We start from the raw sequence: 23902 nt of genomic DNA, 5'->3' as shown, positions 1-23902 counted from the left end.
TTGTCTCTTTAGTTTATGAATACAATTTTACGTGTGTCTCAGTATATGTGCATGTGGTGTAAACCTCCCTACACTATAACCTATCCACCCACAGCGGGCATCTATGTGGCCAAGTGTTTCCTGATCACCGGCCTGACCTGCGCATTGGTCAGTTTCCTGGCACTCACGGTCTACCTCTACAAACTCATTAGACACGGCGACGGCAACATTGTATTCCTAGGATTTATGATTCTGTTTTACTTCTTTGGAGGTGAGTCACATGTCAGCGTTTATGCTATATTAAAAAAGAAATACTGAAATATTACAGTACCCTTGATTTAACCTGTTTTTTTTTTAAATTATTTTTTTAGAAAACCTAATTACCTGTATTTATGTCTCCTTACAAAAAAAAAAAACATTATTTTTTCGCGTTAAAAAAATTAAATTATTTGTTTTAATTTTAATTGTTGTTAAGAGTTAAATAAAAAATAGATGAATTTTTTCCTATAATAATAAAACCAATTAAATTTTTTTAAATAGTTTTGGAAGATAAATAAAATGCAATTTCCTATTTTTACAAATATTTTTTATGAATAGTAAAGTGTGGTCCTTTTATAAGTCAGTCGAAGTTTGAATTGAATTTCCTTTTTTAGTTATTCAAGTTAGCTTTGTTAATTAAAGTCGACTTTTTAGATTTTGTTCTATTTTTGATACATTAAGATAACTTAAATGACTTTTTTTTTTAAATTTGATCAAATAACTGGTCAAATAACTGGAGGATTTGTTGATTAAAAGTCGATTTATTCAGATTTTGTGATCGATATAAATAACAAACGTTTTCTTTTTTTTTATCCAGTTACTGCAGAAATTGTTAATTAAAACTCGAAAGTTTAGATTCTTTTTTCTTATTGGGGTTGATCTAGTAATTTGAGGATTTGTTAATTAGAAGTCAAATTTTTAAATGTTTATTAATTGATAAACTCAATTTAAATGACGTTTTATTTGTTTTGATCAAGTGATTGCAGAGTTGGTTAATTGAAAGTCGAAATTTTAAATGTTGGGAATCATAAACATAACTTTTATATGACTTGATCCAATTTTATATTTTTTTGATGTATGAATAAAACTTAAATAACGTTTTTATTTGCTTTGATCCAGTGATTGCAGAGTTTGTGTAATTGGAAGTCTAAATTTTATATATTTTTTTATTGATGAATTTAACTTACATGACGTTTTTATTTGCTTTGATCCAGTGATTGCAGAGTTTGTTGGTGCTTGCATTTACTCGGCTATCGGAGCCACGGACGCCGCCCGATCGATTAAACTCTGGGACCGGTTGGTGGTTAACCTGTCCGTCTCTTACTGCGTCGGGTTGGCGTTCATCGCCGTCCTGCTCAGCGGGTTGGCCATGGGGTTCACCATCTCCCACCTGCTGAAGGAGGTGGAGTCCAAGAAATCTGCCACCTCACCTGAGGCACCTGCCGATGGGCCTAACGCTGAGCCTAACGCTGAGCCTAACGCTGAGCCTAACGCTGAGCCTAAGGCTGAGCCTAAAGACGAGTCTAAAGTAGAGCCCAAAGAGTTCACAGTAGCTGTGCATAGCTGATCATTTCGCTGACATTCAATGACATGTCATTTGTTATCATTGTTGACATTTACTGATCAATACTTAACAGCTTTATTTTAACATACGTAGAACCAAGACAACTTTTATTTATATGTATATTGATAAAACGTGCCTAGCTTTCATGCTACTGTCATTTACTGCCAAATGTCATATTTCATTGTTACATATGACCCAATATTGCAACCTTTGTTGCTGAAATTTCTTGAATATTTCTTTTTGAATATTGTCATTGTGATCACTTACTTCAACATGTTTACTGGTATGGCGTGGTCTAACGGTAGAGCGCTCGACTACTAACCCGAAAGTCTCGTGTTTGAATCCAATCTGAGTCTCTGAGTCCATCCAGCTCGTGATGGGTACCTGGCAAAAGCTACGGAATGTAAACCTGGTCATAGTACTGGCCAAATTATCTCTTAGTATACCATGATCGCAGAAACAGGTGAACTCTACCTTACTGTAGCAAATTTACGTTAATTATAGTATATTTCACCATAAGGAAATATATTGGTTTTGAACATTGTTTCAATCATTTACAACTGTGTGTTCTTCATTTGGGAACAATAACCTGACATTGTCATGTAAATATCCTTCTAGAATCGCAATGCTAGCTGTAAATATATTAATATTGTATTTATTTCAATTTTTACTTATTATTATGTACTTTAAGATTATTTTTTTTACAATTTATTATTTTAGAATATTTAAAATCTAGTTATTTTAAATTGATTATTGACTGTTATTTTTTTTTATTGTTGATTTTTTTGTGTGGTCTTTTTGACCTAAAAGTATTAATTTGTAAGTTGCTATTTACATGATGTTTTAAAAATAAAAACAAACTTTGCTGATTTAAATCAATTTTAAACTTTGGTTGTGTTTTTGTTAAACATTTGTAAATGTGTCTAAAATGTTTCTTGGACCTACAAAAAGAGAGGAGGGAGTGTTGTTGGTGAGTAAATAACGCATGATGATTTGATTTTTATGGGGTAGAGGGGGGGGGGGGGCAAGAATCCTTCAACTACTTTAGATAAATTTAAGCACTGCCAGTGAATGATACATTGATAAATCAATGAATACCAACTTGCCTAGTGGAGTTAATATACTCAAATGTTACTGGTACCTACCTATTCACAGACGATCGTTTCCATGACCCACAATCATTGGACTTGTAAAAACACAATAGTTTCCCCTTCAAGCAGAAAAATGATGACCTAAAGGAGATGATACTTTTCTAAACATAGCCGTGTTAATGCTTTGTTTCTCTTTATCTGGGGAGATAATCGTATACTGGATTAAAATATACCGTGAGAAATTAACGAAAACAACAACCTATAATACAATTATTATTCGAATTAAATAGAAAACCAGTATCTTTGTAGACTGCAACTGTAATTACTTAATGTATATTTTTAATGTCTAAGGGAGGTAATTCCAAACATTTTAATCGATTATATTATCAAGATTGTTCTCCCTTTTAAAACAAAATGTGTCGCGCTAAAATGTTATATACAGGTCAGGCCCGACAATGCAAGGGAGGGGGGGGGGGGGGACAACTGCCCAGTCTGTTATGGGGCCCAAAGCTCGACCAAAAAAGAAAATTCTTTGTTGCACCATGATAGTAGTTTTGCAAAATTTTAAAAAATAAAAGTGAAAGATTATGGCAAATGTTCAAACCAATTATGTGATGTTGTATTTAAATAGTTAAATAGAGATGTCCATAAAGTTATTTTTATAATACTATTTTTAAAATTGTAAAAACAAATACTTAGACCTATCATAATTTATTTTAATTTTAAAAAGACATACTAAAAAATAACAAAGATATAAAAATAATATGAATACTAAACCAATATACAGTGTATAATATTATAGCGGCCTCCTATTTAAATAACAAAAAATATATTCTGTAATACAGTAGAATAATATGATTACGAATGCAACAAAAATGGACATATATCCGTTGTTATATTTAAATATTAAAGGGAGTTAACTGTTAATATTTAATTTGATCTTTTTTCTAGATCGCTTCCCTTTTTTAAAAACTTGTCGGCTTAAATTGTGTATTTATTTTGCACCATTACTTTCTTTAACCTCAGTCTATGACTCATAATATGAGCTACTTGGACCCAACGACGTCATATGGACTAGGGTCCGAGTTCTGAACTCGAGATATTCTTCATTATCGATTGCCTTATCTGGTCTAACAATGTTTACCTATTACCCATGCGTCTCTAAACTACTACTCCAATAGCCACTTATCCAGTAGCACTGACTGTTACTTGCTAAATTGCGTATATTGTCTCATACTGTTCAGTATGTCTTCTTCTGCTACACCTAAAATAATCGATCATTTATCAATCTATAGTCCAGATTTAACTTGCTCTCAAATCACCTTGAGGAAATCATGGGGCACTTCACTCAATAATGATATATTGCTGACAGCACTACATCTTATATGTAAACGTAAAATAACTATAACGTTATCAAACTACCACGTTTTATCCTAAATAAATTGTATCTTAACAGATTACAGTCGTGAAGAGTTGGAATTGAAATTAGAACAAAATGGCGACATGTAACTGTTATTACGTGTTACATGGCCTTTAAGAAGCAAAGAAAATACTCGCAACATCATAAAAGGCATAAGGGCAATGGCACTTACATTTCTGAAGCCCATTAGGACGACAGGATTAACATTAACAGCGCTGGTTTCTTTTGACCAGCTTCTGCAACTGATGTTGGTACCAAACCTAATGCGTTGCTTAGGTAAGTATAAGAAAGAGAGGGCAAGAGTTCCCCCCCCCCCCCATGTTAAACTTTGATCCTTATGTACCCTTTACTAAGAACTTTTTTATTTCTAAATAAAAATAAAGGCAAAACTTGAAAACTAAATATAAGTTTAAGTAGTCCTAAAAACATGTTTAATGTATTGTTAAGTCATTGCAGTAATGCCTCACGACAACATGTTCCATTTACAACGCGATAGATAAACGTTCACATCTCAAATAGAGATGTCACACACACTCCCTTCTCTTTTTATTGTCTCTGTAATCGCCTTCCATAAAACCCTCTGTCTAAGGTCACGATACACATACACATGTTACACGTTTATGGTTGAAATCTCAGTTCCTCACTCCATACTTGACTAAACAAACTATTGAAATATAATGGCATCCAACACCGTAGGCCTATATAAACTATGATATTTCCAAACTTAGTTGTACGTCTACAGTGATACCGAACGACAAGCGCTCTCGTCAGAACATCTAAACCCACAGCACCAAGATGAAGTTCGTAGTTCTCGTGCTCTGCTTCCTGTGTGTGTCGCTTTCACAAGCACAATGGGTGAGTTATAAAATTATACTAGATCAATAGTTTTAACTCATTGTTTTTCAATGTATACAAATTATTTTAGATTACAATATTTAGTTCTTGATTTTCTAAAGGCATGAAAATCATACACAATAAATAGATATTAAGGGTTGTCTTATCATTTTCAAGTATTGGGTAGATTGGATATATTGTCACAATTAAGTACCGTTGTTGACATCTTCCGATCGTTTTTTGTTTATCACAAACGGTAATAATGGTACCAGTAATTGATGTGTATATGCCAGAAAATGGATTAGAAGATTAAAATTTAGATTATAACACAATTTTTGTAGATGATCATTACGAAAAAAAAGTTATTTAAGTACTGAAGTCCGGTAGGATGGCGTGGCCTAGCGGTAGAGCGTTTTAAAAGTTGTAATACAATAGAGTTGACTGTAAAACTTATGCGCTCAAAATGAACATGAAAAATGCGAGTATAATAGAGCGGGAAATAGTAATTTTATAGGAAATGTTAATGTATTCATAAACAATTAATTAGACATCGAATTAAGTCAAATTAAATTGGCATCTGGTCTTGACCAATGTGTTAAGTGTGAAACGAATTGGTCAGTTAAAAGTGATCGAAATTTTGCTCGACAGTTCAAAGCTAAGGTACGAATCGGACGTGACGACACAGATGGGGCGAGCAACGTCTTTGCTCGTGTGGAAGACGTCCTTAATACAACATCCGGCGGTATGTAAACTGTTTGTTAACACATCAATGTCATTTTTACACAGGTCTGATTATCTGAACTATCATACGTAAGCTTCATATTTTCAACATATTTTCAACATTATTTTTTTAATTTAACTTTTTCCATAGGAATTTTAAAGTTTTATATTTAAAGTTCTTAGTTTAATTTAGAAATAAGCAATGCAGCAATAAGAAATGCAACCAGAAAAATAACGACCCATTATCATACTATATATATATATATATATAGATAGATAGGCATATATATATATATAAATATATATATATATATATATATATATATATATATATATATATATATATATAGGCCCTACATATATATATATATATATATATAGGCCCTACATATATATATATATATATATATATATATATATATATATATATATATATATATATATATATATATATATATATATATATATATATATATATATATATATATATATATATATCAATGTAATATAAACAGGAATTGTAGGAGTTGATCTTGCTGATGCAGCTAAAGAAATTGCATCAATGGCAGACAGTATAAAAGAAGACGGTACGTTACAGCTATTTTTCCAGTTAATGTTGATCTATTTAGCTTTGATCCGTTTAGTTTCGCTCTAGTTAGTTTTATGTTTTCACCTTTAATACATGGTTAAGTGCGCTTTAGCATTTTACAAAATGTTATCCTTTTAAAAAGTATTTTAAATTACAAACATAATAAAATAATATTTAAAAAACACATCATGAAAAACTATTAGATAAATTTTAAAAATCATATAATTAAGTAATTTGTTTTATTTCTGCAGTCTCGAGTGAAGACGTTGATAAAATTATATCAGAAGTATCCGCATCATTCAATGGAGTTTCGGCTGTATCCGCGCTTTTTGATGGTAATAACTGTTTTATTTTCGTAATGGATTTAGTGAATACTATATAGTACGAGTTCATGTAAAAAATATGATGCATGTCTAATTTCTGATAACAAAATTTTTAATGAGTTTTTTTAATGAGTTTTTAATGAATTTTTAATTGGTTTATAATACGATCGTTGAACTTATTTATTTACCGTTTTACATAACCGACATAACCTACGAGTCACGTGTTAAAATTTCTACTTTTACTTTCATCAGACGACTTAACCTACGAGTCACGTGTTCTGCAAGCGGCGCTAGCACTCTGGGACGGTCTAGTGAAAAGGGGAAGAGAACTCAAAGGTGAAATATATTTTATTTCTGCTTAATTTGTATTGACTCTTCTTCCATACTCTTTCTCTAATATTTTATTATTTGTACATGTATATTTGTATAAACGTATATATATATATATATATATATATATATATATATATATATATATATATATATATATATATATATATATATATATATATATATATATATATATATATATATATATATTTATATATAATCCAATATGTGCGTGTATGTATTTATGTATGTATAGATACATATACATATAATTGTTGTCTTCAGGTGAAGGTAAACCTGTAGATGCTGTTCTGGCTGCCATTAGTAAAACAGCTGGAGCTATTCACCCTCTAGTAGAGGACATTGGTAAGTCAGAATCTATTCTGTTTTTTTTTCTCACACATTAATTAAAGATGTCGACGACAAATGCCTGAAATATACTTGCTCCGAATATTTAGCACTGAAGCCTGTTTTCTCAATAGGATTACTGCTATAAGTGAGTTTTCGGAATGGACAAAAGCCACAATGTATAAAAGCGCAAATATGCCCAAAAAAAATCTGAAAAAACTTTGATAATAAAGTGTAACCATTAGACAATATAACCGATAAATATTTCGCTTTCGCCATTTTGTTTCCACTGGGACAAGATCAAAAGCGAATTATTTAAAAAAATAAATTATAATGTTTAACATTACACATTTCCTTGGACAACAAGCAAACAAAACGACATTTTTTCTAATGGTTTGTCTTCTTTGAAAATTGGCTTTTATCGATTCGAAAAATCATCCTTGAAAAAATCTTCTATATATAAATAAGCAAACAGCGTTTGTTTCAGGCAAACGTTAAAAATTAACCTACTTACCTACTAGTTTTTCATTATATTTACAATTATTAAACGAGATATTTGGACATGAAATGATAAATATTATAAAACTTAATAAACATTATCATAGCAAACCTCTGCTTCTCTATTTTCTCTTCAGCTGAGCGTATCACCTACCAAGAAAATAGCTCTGAAGGTAAAAATTTTGCTTGTTTCATAGTTATTCCTTCATATGCCAGTGGGTTACAACAGTTTCAAAACCCCAGTAGACAATGTATTTTTAAATGTAGTACCGTCAGCCTAAATCACACCCCACTGTGGTACCCTTAAAGCTTTCCTATTTTACCAAGTTCTTGCAAAATCTAGATTTTCGTTCTATATGTTTTTATTGAAGCTATGTTTTCTATTTTTGTTTTAGTTAAAATTTTGTTTTGTCTAATTTCGATTTAAGTTGTGTATTGGGGATACTTAAAAGAATAATGAATGTATAATTGGCAAATTATCTAAACGACGGTATACACATGTTTTAATGTTTATTTAATTTGTACTGGCCGCATTCAACGCTTGACTAGTGTTGTGTATTATATGTTCACAGTTTTTCCAGATGCGTTACCCCGAACTGTTAAATCCAATTTAAGAACTCCTGAAAATATTTTAAAGATAATAAAGATATTTTAAATATAATAATAATGTAGAATAGCTTAATTAAGCTATAATATATAAATATGTTTCTAGTTATGTACTATTTTAAAACACAAAGATAGTGATTATTGCTGCTAAATATTTTTAATACGCCAACCCAAAAGTTTTCTAGTTCATTCGGATCCCGGGTGCGAATTCGTAGATCATCTCTTAGTCCACCCAGCTCTGATGGGTACCAGACTCATGTTAGGGAAACAAATGCCGCTAGCCATAGATTTAAACACACTATCCCCTCGTATACTGAGGTAATTGAAACAGATTCGATCTTCTTCATCTGCCCCATGTGTCTTGGAAACAAAAGGAAAAAAATGATGAATTATTTAAAAAAAAAAACAATAATAGTTGAGTGATATTCTGTCTAATTCCACAGGGCTAACAACTGAATCACCAACTGAGGTAAGACTAAAAACTAACACTATTTTATAATATTCGTTGTGTCGATGTTTAGTAGAGCTAACAGTGCAAACAATAACATTGTTAAATTACATTTACTACGTTATAAATATATAACGAAAATTTATCTTTGTATGTTTTATTTTTATCTTTTGCAGGAAACTGTCACAGGAGCTCCCAAAAAACGTGAGAGTGACATTTAACTATATCCAAATTCTTGCAATTAATTAAGTATAGAAATCTAAATGCTATAGGCCTATCGGTGTAAAAGCTATTTCGACTTTACGTTAACCTTAAGGGTCCGCTAAAGTGTACGTCCGAAAAACCTTCAATCCTACATAAGTAATAAATGCATTGATAAAAATTACTTACTTTAACGCTAAATTAGCTACACCCAGCTACTGTTACCAGTATCAACACAATGTTTAAATTACATTTTTAAAATGAATCCACGGTTTTGACTTATCGTGTTCAACATTAGCCCCAGAGGCGTAGCGACCGCTCCTGGCGCCCGGAAACAAACTTTCAATTTAGCGCCCCCCCCCATATATTTTTTATATTTATAATTCCAAAAATAGCAGCTAAAATGAGCTTATTTTGGCGCCCGGGGACCCCCCCCCCCTCTCCCGTCGCTACGCCTCTGATTAGCTATGACGTGTTGCAGTGAATTTTATTAATTGTTGATCAAAAGCCGATATGAGCGATAAAAAAAACAGTTTTTTACATACTTAAACAACGCCTCGACAAACAGTTATTAATTTTGAAAAACAATCATTATAATTACTTGTTTATATGTAAAGCTATTAAAGGAGATATGCTCATTGAAAAAAAATCACCAAAATCATGATTTTTCGTCATGATGGGTTTCTTGCACTTTTGGATACTTAGTACATTCTAGTATTATCATTATGCTCATGTATTTGATAATCGTATTTTCAATAATCACGGAAACACCCAAATCTTACAATCGATTTTACATATTACACAGTTACTGTATTTTCGTGACCTTCTTTTCGTTGTTTTTTGCCGTTTTTTAACACTAAAAAGGCTACTACTTTTTTATTTATTAAAAATGCACATCATATTTTCAGTTACTTTTTTTTCATGCAAAAATACAACTTTTGTTACGTGGGAATTGTGATGGCTTTCATAGAAAAAAAAAGGTTTATGGTAACTAATATGCGAATTTTGAAACGTTGGCATACTAAAAAGGTTCGATTTTTCGTTCCTTGTAAAATTCCGACTAGTAGTTCTTGCAAAAAGTTTTAATATATAATGAAATATAAGCCGTTTAAAATAAATTTAATTTCTATAAATGCATCAATAAAAAAGCCTTAGCGTTTTTTAAAGTACCGGGTTTGTGACAACCAAAATTGATTTAAACGCATTTTTGTTTGCTTTTTAATACTTACTTTCATATACCAAACATGATAAAAGTATTTAAAACGCTTTAGATCTGAAGTTGTAAAAAAGGAAAAAGAGCATATACCCGCATAATTGTTTTACAATTCTTATTACGTTGAGTTTATAAAGAAGTACTTGCAACTTAGAATATTAAATTTTTCGCCTTTTTCTGCTACAGGATGTATCAGGTTCTGTATTATATGGCTGAGGGTGGGTGTCTGTGCAAGATGGAGTTTGTGTGGGTAAATGCTTTCAAGACGGAAAAACAATTCATCGTGCCTGCTTTTGGAGTTAGTCAGAAATCCTAACGTGTTTAAAAATATTGAACTTTCTTGATTTGTCTTTATTTTCTTTATTATAATCTTTTATTTAGTTTTCAATGTCTGTTTGTTCGTTCGTTTGTTTTTGGTTTGCCTGTTTTGGGGTTTCTTGTGGCGGAATTTCGACTTGTTTCTAATCATAAGATTTAGTTTAATCTTCCCTGAGATATTTGTCTCAAGTGACAAGGCAATATTAACATATTTTTTTTATCAAATTGCACATTAAAAATATATGGGGAAGTCGCAAAATTGAAAGTTTGTCCCCGGGGAAGGGGGGGGGGAGGCACCAAATTGAAAGTTTGTCCCCGGGCGCTAGGAAGGGTCGCTACGCCTCTGGCTACTGGTCGAGTTTTTTTAAAAAAAAGTATCTTTAGCCGTAAGGGCTGTCGACTTTATTAAGAATGAATTATTTTTTTAAAGGTAATTAAGACAAGGAAACAAAAAGCTTTATAATAAGCTCTGGGATTTACCGAAAATTAGAAAACTAAAGAAAATCTGTCGTGTGTGTCAGTTGTTCCTGACTCCGTCGAAGCTAATGTCGTGCAATGGCAATTCGGACACGTCATTAAATACATGTCGTCACCTGATACATGAGAGTGTTTCGGCGTTCAGAACTGAAGAACTATTTTTAGCGTTAAAAGAAATGATAAAACTTGTGTTCTTGTGATTTACGTTAGACAACCAAAGTGAGATATTTTTAAAGTAAGTAACATGCGTTACCCGGCCCCTTTCTTAATAAATACATAGGTTGATCTAATAATTATATCGCAATAGAACATACTTTAAGTGATATAAAAATATGAAAATAATTTTACAATTTTAGTGCCATAAGATATTTGATTATTTAAAAGTGCAGTCAATAATCGTAAAACAAGAAAAAAAAAACTTCCTAATTCCAGCCTGCAAGACACCGCTAAAAGCGGCTAAAAATACCAGCACATTATGAAATTTTAAAAAAGGATTAATTGCTGCACCAATGTTATCATACGACCCTTAATAAATTAGCTCTGTAAGTGTTATTTGCTAGATGTAGAGTATGAAACGGTTGTTAATTTTTTCTGTTAAAAATGAAGTTGCGGAAATTCGTTATGTAGGGGCATCACGCTATTCAAGCCAATACATATTTTCACCATACCACACACACAACATCACTTTTATCTATACATTTATCTACTTATCTATATATATAATTCTCTTCTTCGAGCCGTTAGAAAACAAGCTGCAAACGCTCTCCCTACCTCCCCACCCCTACATGGTTTTAGTGAGCTGTGTTCACTCTAAATGTTTACAAGCAGAGCCAACGATTTTAAACGTAGGGGGGGGGGAAGGAAGGGGGGGGGGGTTATGGTCCTTAACGAGCTACTTATAGTGTTTTAAAGAAATATTTTCAGTGTCAGCGTTGGTACTGTCGAATTCACAAATTATGAATTATTGAAAATTAGAAACAACTAAATAGCGGCGTATGTTATGCCGCGGGCCGGCTCGTATATGAAATTTCATCAACCTAGCTGTAATGGTACTCAAAGTAATTGTGTTTAAATACACAGAAACACACATAGATACACACTCATACACAAACACACATACAATTAAATATATGGACAAAAAAAAATTGCATAACTAAGTTTGTGGATGGACTCTGTTCTACTGACGTAAACTCAAGACTTTCGGGTTAGCGCTCAAACCGCTTCAGCCACGCCGTCCCCTAGCAGTACTGTGTGCTTGCTAACAATCTAGTCACTGGTTCTGTACAAAGGCTCCATACCTTATGCCATCCCTAAAAACTGACCATCATTTAAGCCAATTTATGTGCCGGAAGAAGGAAACGAAGACCTGTGGCAAACCCGCGAGTTTGTTTACTGAAGGACAGAATAGGATAAATACTCTGGATTTTGAGCATCGCCTGAGTCGGTTACGGCAATGTATACAAAACAAGTTACGCAAGAGAAATAAGAAGTAAGCACAATTTAAACCTTGAACCTAACATAGCCTAACCTCAACTAATATTAAATACGTTTTCCTAAACTGAAATTCAATCAAATTTTAAAAGTACATAAACGATTCAAAAGTCATCAAAATATATTTGTTATTGTGCATACAGTGCAGCGTCACCGCCATGTCGCCACACGACAGCCTGTTGTATTAACAACTCGTGAGATTAGCTTTCACATTTTGACGGAGAAGTATCATGCACAGTCACTTCCCATTTAATTGTTTCTCACCACCTGTCATGAACAGCTTTCTCTAACGGTACGCTGAAAAGAAAAACAAGTTACACGTGTATGCAGTGGCGGCATTAGATACAATAATTTGTTTTCCCTCTCTCTTTATATATATATATATATATATATATATATATATATATATATATATATATATATATATATATATATATATATATATATATGCCTATAGAGAGAGAGGGGTACAGAGAAGAGTGAAAGATTAAATGCTTATTATTAAAAATAATTAATTTATCTGGATTTTAAATTAGCTAAATCGTTTAAGTTTTTTGGTTAATTTTATTTGACGCTGTTCTATATTAGTACTTGCGTTCAGTTTTTTTTTTTTTTGGAAAGTATGAATGTAAACAAAACTCCAAGCTGTGTCAAAACAGGCCGTGATAGAGCGATAAAAGAACATTATAATTCGAATCGACATAATCAGGAGTCTTTGCTTAAAGAACAGCCACACTTACGCTAATTTTGTGGCTCTCGACGTAATGGCTCCCGTTCGTTTATTGAAAGGCAGCAAGAAGCAGTGTGAATATTTGTCAACAGTGGATCATTGACTGTATAATAAAGATATCTCAACAAATAAATATCAATGATGAAATGGGGGGAAAGTTACATTTTGAAATTGATTCTATGTTGAAGTTTATTTTTATTTATGCTCAGATGTGAGTCTACTAAATAGCTAGCCGCCCTCTGTCCCCCCCCCCTTGCGTGCTGTGGGATCTAGGGGGCCTGGTAGATCCGACCCTGCAAGCATGGCTTCTTATTTCAGTTTTCCATCTCTTCCTTGACCAAGCAAACAACCCAATTTTAATTGCAGCCAACACCTTTGGCCGATATATACTCTGATATTTTCACGAATAGAAGTACATCTACCGTGATACAGTACTCAAACCTCTCTAAACAAGACATCATCAGCTACAGCCCCAAGATGAAGTTTGTTGTTCTAGCTCTCTGCTTCCTTGGTGCGTCTCTTTCGCAAGCAAAACTGGTGAGTTACAAAAGTATATGTTCAAAGAATAGTTTTAGCTCTTAAGTTTTTAAACTAATAACTTTATTAATTTTATACAAAAAGAAGACGGTAAGGTGGGCGAGGGGGGGGGGGGGGGTAAAACATTGTTGTATTGTGTGGACTAAAGCTATTACCTCCTACCATAGCTATGCGACGTTATCTGTTTTTTACACTTTGCTTCTCACAAGTAGTTCTCTAATTATCAGTAATAAATTTGTTACCGATTACATAGGCATAAACTAGATGTTGAAAGATTAGTTATAGTTGATTTTTAAGGGTTTAAACGATGCTGTTATTTATTAGATAATATTGAGTTGATGTTAATACTATTTTACCATTTTCGTTTTAACAAGATTTCATTTGATTCCTACTTTTATTTTATTTTATTTTAGTCCACATATAAAAGCGTGTTATTATAAACTTTTAAAAATAGTTTTATTCAATGTTTTATTTTCTGATTTTAGTTTTCCGGATGCTCACACCAATTCACTATGTACCTATAAGTACCACTTACCTCTTTTAGAAGAACAAAAATGATTTGCAAGCGTAATAAAGTCCGTTATTGTACACTGTTGTCTTGCGTTCGAATCCCGGACTCGATTTCTAAAGATGTCTCTAATTCCACGCAGCCCTGGCGGTACCTGACACATTTATCAGCCTAGGTCATTGAAACGGATCTCTGTTTCTTCAGGCTTATATATCTTGTGCTATAACCTGATAATATGAATTAAGTCCCACTGACTTGATTTTGCTTTGTTTTATGTCTATCACATACAAGTATTTAAAAACACACGATTTTAATTTTGTTTCATTTTAAACTTAAACATGCACAATGAATCTACAGGAGAGATTCAAGGACCGTAATGTTCCTGACGATAACGATGCAGTCAACGATTTATTTTTTCAGTTGGAAAACGTGCTCAACATTACATCCGACGGTTTGTATATTGATTTTTTAACACACGACAATGACTAGCGCGCTCTGTCAGCGTTAGAACTACCAAACATCAGCAATACTAGTGCAGCACACTTTACAAACATGATTTTGTTCAATTAAGTTTCAAAATCACAAAGCAAAATAGTAAACTTTTAACGTTGAATGCAAAAGCAACTACAAAACGTGTATATATATATATATATATATATATATATATATATATATATATATATATATATATATATATATATATATATATATAATTTTATATAATTTAAATGTATGTATTTATATATATATATACAGGAATTATAGGAGTTGATCTTGCCGTAGCAGCAAAAAAGATTGCATCATTGGCAGACAGTATACGAGATGACGGTACGTTCCCACAACATATGTTCCATCTTTATCCCTTCTGATTGTTTACCACTGTTTACCATTGTGTACAATGTTGTTTTCATTCTATCTTGTTTTACGATGACTGCCACATAATTTGGATAATTGTATTAATTCATTTTAGTATCAAGTGAAGAAGTTGATCAAATAATATCAGACGTTTCCTCAAAAATCAATGGCGTTACCCCTGTGTCTGATCTTTTTGACGGTGAATTTTTTTTCTATTAATCTTTCATTGCATTGGATACTATGAGTAAGTAGTTGTAGGGTAGATAATAATATTTGTTGTATTCTGTACTATGAGGGCTGCAGTTCGAGGGGCGATTTTAAAAGGCCCTCAAATTTCCTCTTACATTAAGTGGTAATTTTCACTTTACAGCGTAATTGTTTGTTTTTAACCAGCTTTTATTTAACTAGTTTCCTCTGTCGTCATTTTGTCTGTTTGTCTAGATCGAAACGCCCGAGCGAAATTACGGGCTCTTCTAACTGAAAGATTCGGTTCAAAGTTGGCACATGGATCAAGACATGAAGACAATGCAACATGATATTAAACTTTACTTAATTGGTTTTCTAATTAATTTTTAATGAATTGATAAACTTTTTGACTAAATTAGTTGGCAGTCGTACCCAACTACTCCGCACTTTTATACACGCGTCATCACGTTCAATAGGTGCGCAATGGTTTTTAGTCATGCAATTTTATTGTAAATAAAACAAATTACTAAAAAAATGTCATAAAAACGTTTTATTAACAAGCTTTTATGTAATAATGCACTAAAAAGGAGAAAATAAATTATGCACTACTATTTAAATAACTATAAAGAAAAGCGTTTATAATTTCACGTACGTGTATATAACTACGCAGGTGAACACTAATATTACCACCTTTTCTTTCTTCAGATGGCATAACCTACGAGTCAAATGTTCTGGATGCGGGTCTTGCACTCTGGGAAGGTCTAGTTAAAAGGGGGAGAGAACTCAAAGGTAAAGTATGTTATATTTCAGAGACACTTTCTCATTCTTTGTATGTCTCTATATTTATATTATATATCTATAATATAACGCTGGTGGTAGTGTGTCAGTCAGTCATTCCGTCATCGCTATAGATTTTGGAACCATAACACATGTGGAGCTTTTTATTTGCATCGCAGTGTCTTATTATAAGTAATAGATTAGGGTTTGTTTATATAACGACTTAAATTTATTTTATAGGTGCCACTGTTTTTACTCTTTCGCATAACGTAAAGAAAATATTAAATACACGCACATTGCTAAAACATATTAAAGGGATCAATGTCAAATATTATTTTTGTTTAAATTTCTATACAAGTGGATACAAGTTAATAATACTTGGGTCGAAAAAAAACTAATTAATTAAACTGGTTTGTAATTTTCCAAGTGATGTAATTTAAAAAGAAATTCAACTCACGCTAATATAAAAAATGTCAATGCTAAATTTCCAAGAGGAAATTATTGTTGAAATAATATAATTAGCAAAATGTACGGACAGGGTGCGATTTAGTAGCACTGGCTAGATTGCGTTTATGTTTGCATTCAAGTTGTGATAAGATATCGGTGTTGTGTTTTGTATTTGTGTGTTGCGTTTGTGTTTTTGTATGTATTTGCATTGTGTTTGTTTGAATTGGGTTTGTGTTTTCTTTTGTAATAGTGTTGTGTTTGTTTTTTCTTTTGTGTTTGTGTTTTTATGTGTTTGTGTAGTGTTTGTGTTTTCTTTTCTATTTGTATTGTGTTTGTGTTGTGTTTGAGTTGTGTTGTGTTGTGTTTGTGTTGTGTTTATATTGTGCTGTGTTTGTGTTCACTGAATCAGGTGCCGGGGCTCGGGCAGGGTGCAATGTGGCGCCACGGGCTAGACTGCGAGCACTATGCGTTTATGTTTGATTTTAAGTTTAATATACGTTATGAGTGTTGTGTTTGTGTTTTCATTTGTGTTTTTATTTTTGTTTGTTTTTTCTTTTGTGTTTGTGTTTGTGTGTTGCGTTTTACTTTCGTTTGTGTTTGCATTGTGTTTGTTTGCATTGTGTTTGTGTTTTCTTCTGTGTTTTGTTGTGTTTGTGTTTTCTTTTGTGCTTGTGTTTGTGTTGTGTTTGAGTTGTGTTTGTGTTGTGTTTGAGTTTGTTTCTTGTTTTTGTGTTATTTTTGTTCTGTTCCTAAGTTGGGACATTTAAAAATGATTTACTGTGGCGGAGCACACAGTATGCTGGTAAGTATATATATATATATATATATATATATATATATATATATATATATATATATATATATATATATATATAGATGAAGGAAAACCTGTTGATGTTGTCCTGGCTGCCATCAGTAAAACAGCTAGAGCCATTCAGCGTCTAGTATTGGATATTTGTAAGTCAGAATCTGTTGTTGTTTTTTTCTACACATACGTAACTCAAAACTGGTTTACGACTTAAAACTTAATTGAAAAAAATATTTTAAAATTTTCTATCAATCATATTTAAAACAAAACGTTTTCGTTTAATCTTAAGCTTCGCTCATCACGTACCAATACAATGGAGTAGAAGGTAATGCTATGTTTCATAATTACTACTCTTTGTGCTCATATGATAGCATAACTTTAAAACACTTTTTAAGAAGTGTGTTTGTTAGATGGTTGTTCTTGGCCCCTCCTCAAGATTCCCTTGACATTTTTAAAGATAGGCCTATTAAATTTGTGAAATGTTACCCACAGCAAACATTTGTGTGATTTTGCTTTCCTTTGTGTTTTATGTATTTTTATTAAAATTGTGCGTTGTTAGTTTTTGAAGTTGAAGTTGTGTTTTGGGAAATATTCATCCATCTATCAATTTATTTTCGACAGATATTCTTGCTATTTTATGATTATATGAATGTTTAACCCCCCCCCCAACCCTCTTTTTTTCTATTGAGATTGTGAATGTTTTCAAAGTTTTTCAAGCTCCAACCTACCGCATTAGTTAAAACAAGCCTTGTTTAACTCTTGTTAGTCTAGAAATCAAAAGTGTGAGAGAGTAGAAAAACTATTTTTAAAAAAGCACCCCTTTAATGAATTCATTTTTTTCCCTTGAAATGTATATTAACAGTAAACTTTATCTAGGCTTGTTTTAATTACATTTTCGTATCAATCTACATACAATTATCTATCTTTTCGTAATAATAAGAGATTTGATAATTAAATTTACCGACATTCTTTTGAACTCCATAGGACAAACCACAGCGTCACCAAGGGAGGTAAGAGTTATTAAGCCATCTAGCCATTTTTTAGATCAGGGGTCTCCAAACTTTTCAGTCCGAGGGCCGCATTAACTATGAAATATCAGTTCGGGGGCCAGAGTTTCTTCAAGACATCTATGGGGAGGGCCCCCCCCTCCAGAAGAACGTATACCCCCCCCCCCCCCCACGAAATATAATTTATATAGAAATATTTGCAAATTTCAAGTGTCCACCCCCCTCCCCTAAGATACTAGATTTCTCTCTCTTGCCGTTTTAGGTTCAGAAAATTTAAATCAATGCAGCAGAGGCCAATTTCTATACCCCCTCTAATGAACACAAAAAGTTGAGGTGGAACAACTGTCCAGCGACTCATCCATTGCAATTGAAAAATGGCGAAGCTTGCTTGCATATTTCGCTATTTGAGTCACGATGTTTTCACCAATGTCTGCAACACGGCCGGCAATGGTATTTGCACCCAAAGCTACATTTTCAAATTGTTTTGAATTTTCTGTGCAAAGTTCCTCAGTCACCTCTAACAACATTTATTCAGTGGACAAAAAGATCGCCGCGGGCCGGATGAAATGACCTCGCGGGCCGCATCCGGCCCGCGGGCCGTAGTTTGGAGACCCCTGTTTTAGATGCATCAGATCTTTATATTGTAGAACTTCTTGGTGTGGTGTGATATAGCGGTTGATCGTTTGAGAATGGACGTGTAAGTGAGTAAAAGAAAAGCTAATAGTAAGGTTATTAAATTTACTATAACAGATCTTATAATTTGTCATTATGTTATTTATTGTTTATCTTCTATAGGAATTTATCCCAGGAAAAGCCAAGAAACGTGAGATTTACACGAATTTTTTAACTAAAATTGTGCAATTCATTTATTTTTACGTATCGACGTCTAATTGTTGTACCAACAAAACAACTCATTAAATTGTAGTGGGTGTCAGTGGTCTATAGCAGGTCAGCAGTGTTTAGACTCGAGAACCGCTCAATCACAAATTAAAATAAATAACATGAAACAAATATCTTACCCTAGGGGGTTATCCATAAATATTTTTATAATGCTAAAGTGTGACGTCGCACCATCTGAACCCCCCCCCCCCTCCTCCTCATCACACACCGTCACAAAAATACGGACCCCCCTCCCCCCTACGAGTGTGACATTTATGGACGACCCCTAACCCAAAATCGACGAACCCTGATTTCTTATTACCTTTAATAAACAATATTTAAATCATATTCAGTTACTTGACCGTAACCTCCTGGTCTATTCCATTTAACGGCGACGCTGTAGCTTGACTGTTATCTTGATTCTTTGAAGAATAGTTGACTCGGCTCGTAGATCCTATACCAAAGTAAAGCAAACGACAGCTATGTTTACACAATTCTAATTTGTGATTTTAGAATTTTTACTTTCTCATATACAAAGTACAGAAGAAGTATTGTAATCGTGAAAAAAAATCGTGATTTTCCCTTGGTCGGAAAAAAAAAAGTTTTGCAATTTTGTCCGTATGACTGTGTGTGTGTGTCTGTGAACATGATAAATTGAGTACCGTTACAGCTAGGTTGATGAAATCTCATATATAAGTATTATATTAAATTTCTAGTTCTGTATCAACTTTTTACCGATTTCCGACAACCGGAAGTGAAACTTATTCTACTTTTAGTTTTTCAAAATCTTATAACTTTAGTACTGTTTCAGAGAAATAAATGACATTTCAGATGTAAGAAAAAGATCAAATTCACTGCCTTTTCTCAAATTGTAAGTAATTTCCGTTGATATGGAAGTAGTAATTTACGCTGTTTCCGATTTCTCAAAAATACGAATAAGAATTAATAAAGTACTAATTCTACGCATTATTATTCAAATATTTTTGCCGTTCACTTAGTGCGTATTTCTTTTTTCTACAAAATTCTATTCAATTTTAAAATAAACCGGGAGTGATCTCCCCTAAACTTTCTCGAATATTCTTATATAAAATAACAGGTGATGGGAACTCGGGCTATAGACACGATTTTTAATCCATTTTAAATACTTAAAGTTTTAAAAATAGAATAAAATCTCGTAGACAAATTAATTGCACACCAAGTGAACGCCAAATAAAAAAGTGCATAATAGTGCGCAATATTATTAGTACTTTAAAAATTTACATTTGTTTTTTGAGAAATCGGAAGTAGCGTAAATTACTACTTCCGGTCAACGGAAATTACTCAAAATTTAACAGAAGGTAGAGAATTAGATCTTTTACTTACATGTGAAATTTCATTTATCTATATGAAATAGTACTCAAGTTATAGGCTTTTGAAAAATTCAAAGTAGGAAAAGTACCACTTCCGGTTATCGGAAATCGCTCAAAAGTTGATACGGATCTACGATTTTGAAAAAATACTTATAAATGAAATTTCATCAACCTAGCAGTAACGGTACTCAAGTTGTTATCGTGTTTACACACGGACAGACAGACAGACAGACAGACAGAATTACATACATACGGACAAGATTGCAAAATTATGTTTTTCCGTATCAGTGAGGTGTAAAACGTCGAGATTTGTAAAAATCTCGTTTTTTTTTTTGCACTATTACAAGACTTTCTCTATACTTCGTATATACGAGAAAGTAAAAAAGTTTAAGTAATTAAAAATTAATTAAAAATCATGTCTATTTCTCGAATTGCCATCCCACGTAGTGTTAAGAAGAATATTCGAGAAAGCTTAGGTGAGATCACTCCCGGTTTATTTAAATAATAAAGTAGGGCCTATATGTTTAAAGAAAAACATCATTTCTTTTCTCCTCTTTAGTGCATTGTGACGTCAAGGTTTGCAATTAAAACGTTTTTACAAGCTATTATTTAAATTGCTTTCTATGCCGTCAGTCTGTCGTCAGTCATAGATCTAAACGCCAAAGTGAAATTTAGGGCAATTCTAACTGACCGATTTCATTCAAAGTTGGCACGTGTGTCAAGACAAAAAGACAATGCAACATGACATTAAATATGACATAGTGGATGCTTAATTTAAATTTTTATGAATAAATTAAAATTGTTTCCAAATTATTAGGCTGTCATACCCAACTATTTCGCACTATTATACGAGTGTTATTATGTTCATTAGGTGTGCAATGGTTTTTAGTCACACAACTCTACTGTAAACTTAAAAATTTTAAAGTATTTTTAATTTTTTTTTATAAAAAATGTTTTAACAAGCTTTTATGTAATGATGCACTAAGAAGTAGAAAATAAATTATATACTACTAAAAATAACTTTAAAGACAAGCGTGGGTCTCTTCCTAAATATTAGTAAAGGTATCCAATAGATTCTAAAGTGACCCACGCTTTTTTATAGTTATTTAAGTAGTAGTGTGTAATTTATTTTCTAGTTTTTAGAACATTATTTCATAAAAGCTTGTTATTAAAACGTTTTTATGATTTTTTTTTGTTAAAGAAGTACTTGCAACTTTGGTAGATAATGTATTATTTTGTTTACCCTACAGGATGTGTCAGGGTCTGTGCTAGATGGGGTAAATTTGGTGTCTGTTTGGAATGGAGATGTAGTTAAATGCTTTCGAGACGGAAAGACAATACATCATGTCTGCTTTGGATTTAACCTGAAATCCTAGCGTAATTAAAATTAATTGAACTGCTTAATGTGTCTTTTTGGCTTTATTATAAGCTTTAATTTAGTTTATAATGCATTTTTGTTTGTTTGTTTGTATGTTTTTGGGTTTGTGTCAAAGCTTGTGACGCAATTTTGACACTTTTCTAATGTAGTGATTTAGTTCAATCTTCCTGTATACATTTTACTCTGGTAACAATGTAACAATGTAAGTGTATCAACCTTTAATCTAATTATACATTTGGAGGGCTTGGACTTAGCGGAAGAGCGCTAAAATGCGTATCGAAAACTTTCGCGTTTTAAACCAGGGTTCCCCTCAGTTGAACATAAAGTCCACCCAGCTCTATTGACGTCTACCTAATGTTAGGGAAAGTAAAGGCGGCTTGGGCAAAGTAGCTGACCACACTGTAAGTTTATATGCCGAAGCCAAGAGACATATGAACTCTACTTCATCTACCTACTGGATCGCTGGGTCAAAAGTGTTTTTTTTTAAACGTTAAATTAGTAATTAAAATTAAATTTATCTATATATACAATTCTCTTCTGGGAGACGCTAGAAAACAAGCTGTAAACGCGCTCCCTACCATCCCCACCCCTACATGGTCTTAGTGAGCTGTGGTTCACGCTATGTTTACCTTCGTGGAGTCGGGTTTAGTGACGGCTATTAGGGGCAGATAATTTAGTTTGAAACGATTTTAAACGTTGGGGGGGGGGGGGGGGGGTGGGGAAGGAAAGGGGGGGTGGGTTATGGTCCTTAACCAGCTACTTATAGTGTTTTAAAGAAATATTTTCAGTGTCAGCGTTGGTACTGTCGAATTCACAAATTATGAATTACTGAAAAGTAGAAAATAAAACAACTAAATAGCGGCGTATGTTATGCCGCGGGCCGGCTTGTAGATTATAATATTCATGTATAAAAGGGGAGAGAACAAGATTAAGTACTGGCGATAGTTTTGTCACGGCTGGTTGATTTCTAGCCAGGGAGTCGAGTCCGAAAAAAAGGGAGAAATAATTGCCTTCTAAAGAGTGTAAGTTACTAATTGAGATTTTAAAAAAAATATTTTAGTATTAAGTGCTGTCGACTTCATTAAGAATGAATTGCTAAAAAAAATTAAAATAAAACAAATTTGCAAAAAGCTATATAATAATAAGCTGCTGAATTCAGCGATATTTAGAAAAAAGGTACATAACCAACGCAAAATGTTAAAAGTGTAAAAAACATGAGTTATCCTCCTTTAATAATTCTATGGTTAAAAGCAATATTGCAACTTTTAACTTAATCACAGTTCGATGATTCCTATAGGGTTTCTATAGTGCTGATACCACAAAAAGACATAATTAAGTGCTCTAAGCTTTTGATTATAAGGACATCTGTGTTTTATAAAGGACTGGAACGTAAAAATTTGCATAGGATGGCAAGTTTGGCAAACATTGTAACACTAAGGCAAAAGAGAAAGGGTAAAGGCTTTTAGAAGTTGCCAAATATAACTACTTTTGGGGCTATCACTCTAGGAACACACAAAGCGTCGAGAATCAGCACACGGTCTAGTCAAAAAGGAGTATCTTCCAGACATCTTTGGAGGGGGCGGTGTGGGGGGGGGGGGGAATAGTGCGAAATAGAATGTTGATAAAAAATATACACTTTTACCTGTTTCCGCCACCCCTCAACACCCGGAATATTTAGACGACACCCCGCTCCTCCCCAAAAGTGTGTCCACTTCCTCCCCCCCCCCCCCACTCCAGAGAAAAATGTCTGAAAGAAACACTGAACATCACTCACAGATAGAGTATATCATGTTGCAGAGTCGTTCAAGATCAAGCATTCACACCTTTACGACACGGAGTTTCCCATTGGAAATTTGAAAAAGCCATCTGTAATGCCCCAAATACACAGGACTTTATATGTACACTCCAGTTCTGTATCTATACACTCCAGTTCTGTATCTGTAGACTCCAGG

General features: G+C 33.0%; 3 protein-coding genes and 1 long non-coding RNA gene across 4 annotated transcripts in view; all 4 read left to right on the top strand.

Annotated features, from left to right (window-relative positions):
* Positions 1-2424, top strand: part of LOC131941736 (uncharacterized) — a 3635-nt gene extending 1211 nt beyond the window's left edge. The window contains exons 3-4 of the mRNA XM_059301199.1: positions 95-250; positions 1233-2424. Of these exons, the coding sequence (XP_059157182.1) occupies positions 95-250; positions 1233-1585 (509 nt within the window). The 3' untranslated portion in view covers positions 1586-2424. The remainder of the gene's footprint in view (positions 1-94; positions 251-1232) is intronic.
* A 2405-nt stretch (positions 2425-4829) lies between these two features.
* LOC131941741 (uncharacterized) lies at positions 4830-10551 on the top strand. Its single transcript, XM_059301204.1, has 10 exons — positions 4830-4948; positions 5576-5669; positions 6163-6234; positions 6488-6571; positions 6812-6895; positions 7175-7255; positions 7873-7908; positions 8785-8810; positions 8966-8993; positions 10390-10551. The coding sequence occupies exons 1-10, from the start codon at positions 4889-4891 to the stop codon at positions 10455-10457; spliced, it is 633 nt and encodes a 210-aa protein (XP_059157187.1). The 5' UTR covers positions 4830-4888; the 3' UTR covers positions 10458-10551.
* Positions 10552-13616: 3065 nt separating this feature from the next.
* LOC131941734 (uncharacterized) lies at positions 13617-15494 on the top strand. The gene is made up of 5 exons (XM_059301198.1): positions 13617-13756; positions 14622-14715; positions 15021-15092; positions 15235-15318; positions 15490-15494. The coding sequence occupies exons 1-5, from the start codon at positions 13697-13699 to the stop codon at positions 15492-15494; spliced, it is 315 nt and encodes a 104-aa protein (XP_059157181.1). The 5' UTR covers positions 13617-13696.
* A 2132-nt stretch (positions 15495-17626) lies between these two features.
* Positions 17627-21976, top strand: LOC131941742 (uncharacterized). Its single transcript, XR_009386673.1, has 4 exons — positions 17627-17662; positions 18322-18347; positions 19140-19167; positions 21823-21976. It is a non-coding gene; the product is annotated as an uncharacterized LOC131941742 (long non-coding RNA).
* Positions 21977-23902: the final 1926 nt, after the last annotated feature.

This window comes from Physella acuta, unplaced genomic scaffold (assembly GCF_028476545.2).
Source record: "Physella acuta isolate Inbredline_101_S28 unplaced genomic scaffold, ASM2847654v3 ptg000371l, whole genome shotgun sequence".
Lineage (NCBI taxonomy): Eukaryota > Metazoa > Mollusca > Gastropoda > Physidae > Physella > Physella acuta.
The sequence above is the reverse complement of the archived record's forward strand: the minus strand, read 5'-3'. Positions and strand labels throughout refer to the sequence as shown.

Excerpts from the sequence above, each read along its gene's own strand:
- LOC131941734 (XM_059301198.1), top strand. The coding sequence starts at position 13,697 with ATGAAGTTTGTTGTTCTAGCTCTCTGCTTCCTTGGTGCGTCTCTTTCG. Across the intron at positions 13,757-14,621 it reads CTCTTTCGCAAGCAAAACTG|GAGAGATTCAAGGACCGTAA; the intron begins GTGAGTTACAAA and ends ATGAATCTACAG. Across the intron at positions 14,716-15,020 it reads GCTCAACATTACATCCGACG|GAATTATAGGAGTTGATCTT; the intron begins GTTTGTATATTG and ends ATATATATACAG.
- LOC131941741 (XM_059301204.1), top strand. The coding sequence starts at position 4,889 with ATGAAGTTCGTAGTTCTCGTGCTCTGCTTCCTGTGTGTGTCGCTTTCA. Across the intron at positions 7,909-8,784 it reads CCAAGAAAATAGCTCTGAAG|GGCTAACAACTGAATCACCA; the intron begins GTAAAAATTTTG and ends CTAATTCCACAG. Across the intron at positions 8,994-10,389 it reads CACAGGAGCTCCCAAAAAAC|GATGTATCAGGTTCTGTATT; the intron begins GTGAGAGTGACA and ends TTTCTGCTACAG.